Genomic DNA, 2248 nt, shown 5'->3' on the forward strand with positions numbered 1-2248 from the left:
CGAGATAACGAGTGCGATTGGGCGGAGCGCGTTCGTCTGTGGGAATTATGGGGCATGTAGATGAGTCAGGAAATGTGGAAAGTAAGGGTTAATATGACAAACTGACCGAATTATGCGATATCCTGGGGAGGGCATGTGGGCCACATACCACCCAGAGAACATAACGTCCTGCGAGATAACGAGTGCGATTGGCGGAGCGCGTTCGTCGGTGGGGTTATGTGGCATGGAGACGAGTCAGGAAATGTATAAAGTAAGAGGTAATATGACGAACTGACTGACTTATGCAATATTCTAGGGAGGCCATGTGGGCCACATATCCCCCAGAGAAAATAACGTCCTGCAAGATAACGAGTGGAATCGGCGGAGCGCGTTCGTCGGTGTGGTTATGGGGCCTGTAGACGAGTCAAAACATGTAGAAAGTAAGAGGTAATATGACGAACTGACCGAATTATGCGGTATTCTGGGGAGGGCATGTGGGCCACATACACCTCCAGTGAGAATGGAGTCCTGCGAAATAACGAGGTAGATTGGTCACGGTAGGTTTTCGGTGACGTTATGAGACATGTAGAAGAGTCAGAATATGTAAAAAGTAGGAGCCTATACAGGAAACAGACCGAGTTATGCGATAAGCCAGGGGGAGTGGCATGTGTGCCACATACACCCCAGGCAGAATGGCGTCCTGCGAGATAACGAGGGATGCTGGTGGCAGTCGTTTTTCGGTGACGTTATTAGACATGTATAGTAGTCATAATATGTAAAAAGTAAGATTTTATACCATGAACTCACCGATTTACGCGATCATCAAGGGTGCAGCCACTTACCGAGATGTTTTGACCGAACAGCCATGATGGCGTGGACATTTGAGCCCATATCTTTCACAGAGATTGGAGCCTGTGATTCTACCTTTAAGTTGAGCCCGCTACGACCCGAATCGACGCCAAAACGATTGAATGCGAAACGAGTTTAGGCAGGGGTAATGGGTGGCCACTCACCGGCAAAGGTCCCCTGAATCTCTACGATGGCGCGGATGTCTAGATGCAAACCTTTGGCGGCGATTAAAGCCTATCATTGCACCGTTGATTCGAGCCCACTACCATTCGAATCGAGACAGAACTGATGAAACGCGAGACAATTTTCCGTCAGGGAGTATTGGGTGGGGGCCACTCACCGGGAGGACTCACGCAATCGCCTGGACGGCATGGGCGATTCGACCCAAACCTTTAACGCGGATGGTAGTGCAGTGCCATACCTTGAATTCGAGCCCGCTACTAATCAAATCGACGCGGAATTGGTTAAATGCGAAGTCATTTTCGGATGGGGAGTAATTGAGAGATGACTTACCCCAGGAATCCTCGTCGTTCTCGACGATGACTCCGCCAGTCGACTTTGTACCAATGTGTGACGGATAGCACACATTTCTCCCGTCATTTCGAGCCCGTAACATCGAGATTTGAACCGATATTGAAGAAGTTATGAGTGATTTTCTGTGAGGGAAATAACTGAGGGGTAACTCACCGGCTACAATCTCGTCTAGCTTGGTCAATGCACCATGGTTTCGCCCCAAACTTTCGAGGTGGTAGGCTATTCGGATCTCTGCCGCTCTATCGATCCCTGGATTGAAATGATTGAGCAAGAACTGAGCAAACACGAGACAATATTGAAGGAGGGAGGGCTGGTGGGGATGACATACTAAGGTAAAAAACTTCGTTCTCGACCAATTCTCGGCCGTTTTGCTTCAAACCTGGATGGCGCTGCGTAGTACCAGTGCATCCACGTCAGATAAAGCCGACAACAATGGAAATCGAGCGGGTATTGAGCCAATGCGAACAAATATTCGAAGGAGGGTTGAGGGACAAAACTTACCGAACCAAAACCGCTCTATCTCCCTCATTACAGGGTCGATTCACATCAAACCTTGTCAGCTGCAGGTATAACTAGCCGTTCCCGTCCGTTTGAGCCCATATAAAGCCAAATCGAACCGCAAATGAGCAAACGCGAACGAAAACTCGAAGAGGAACATTTTAGGACCATGACTCACCTCGGAGATTGGCATCGATCACGTCCGTTTGCAGCGGTAGTACGCAGGACGGCGAACAGGGATCGATAGCCCATATAAGGGCCGACATTTCGAGCTACTTACCTTGAGAAACGAACCGAGAATAAGCGAGAGCGAACCGAGTCTTGAGGAGGGGGGTGCCGAGCGTGAAACTCACCTCACTGTCCTGCTCGCTATAGACGACGCGTCGGG

The 2248-nt window shown here is 49.6% G+C and overlaps 1 protein-coding gene across 1 annotated transcript; it reads right to left on the reverse strand.

The window, feature by feature from the left end:
• Window positions 1-1177: 1177 nt before the first annotated feature.
• On the reverse strand, window positions 1178-2126 carry STEHIDRAFT_164175 (uncharacterized protein; the record flags this gene model as incomplete). The annotated part of the gene is made up of 2 exons (XM_007311895.1): window positions 1178-1611; window positions 2039-2126. 2 exons carry the CDS (start codon window positions 2124-2126, stop codon window positions 1178-1180), a joined length of 522 nt encoding a protein of 173 aa, XP_007311957.1.
• Window positions 2127-2248: the final 122 nt, after the last annotated feature.

Source organism: Stereum hirsutum (genome assembly GCF_000264905.1).
Source record: "Stereum hirsutum FP-91666 SS1 unplaced genomic scaffold STEHIscaffold_137, whole genome shotgun sequence".
NCBI lineage: Eukaryota > Fungi > Basidiomycota > Agaricomycetes > Russulales > Stereaceae > Stereum > Stereum hirsutum.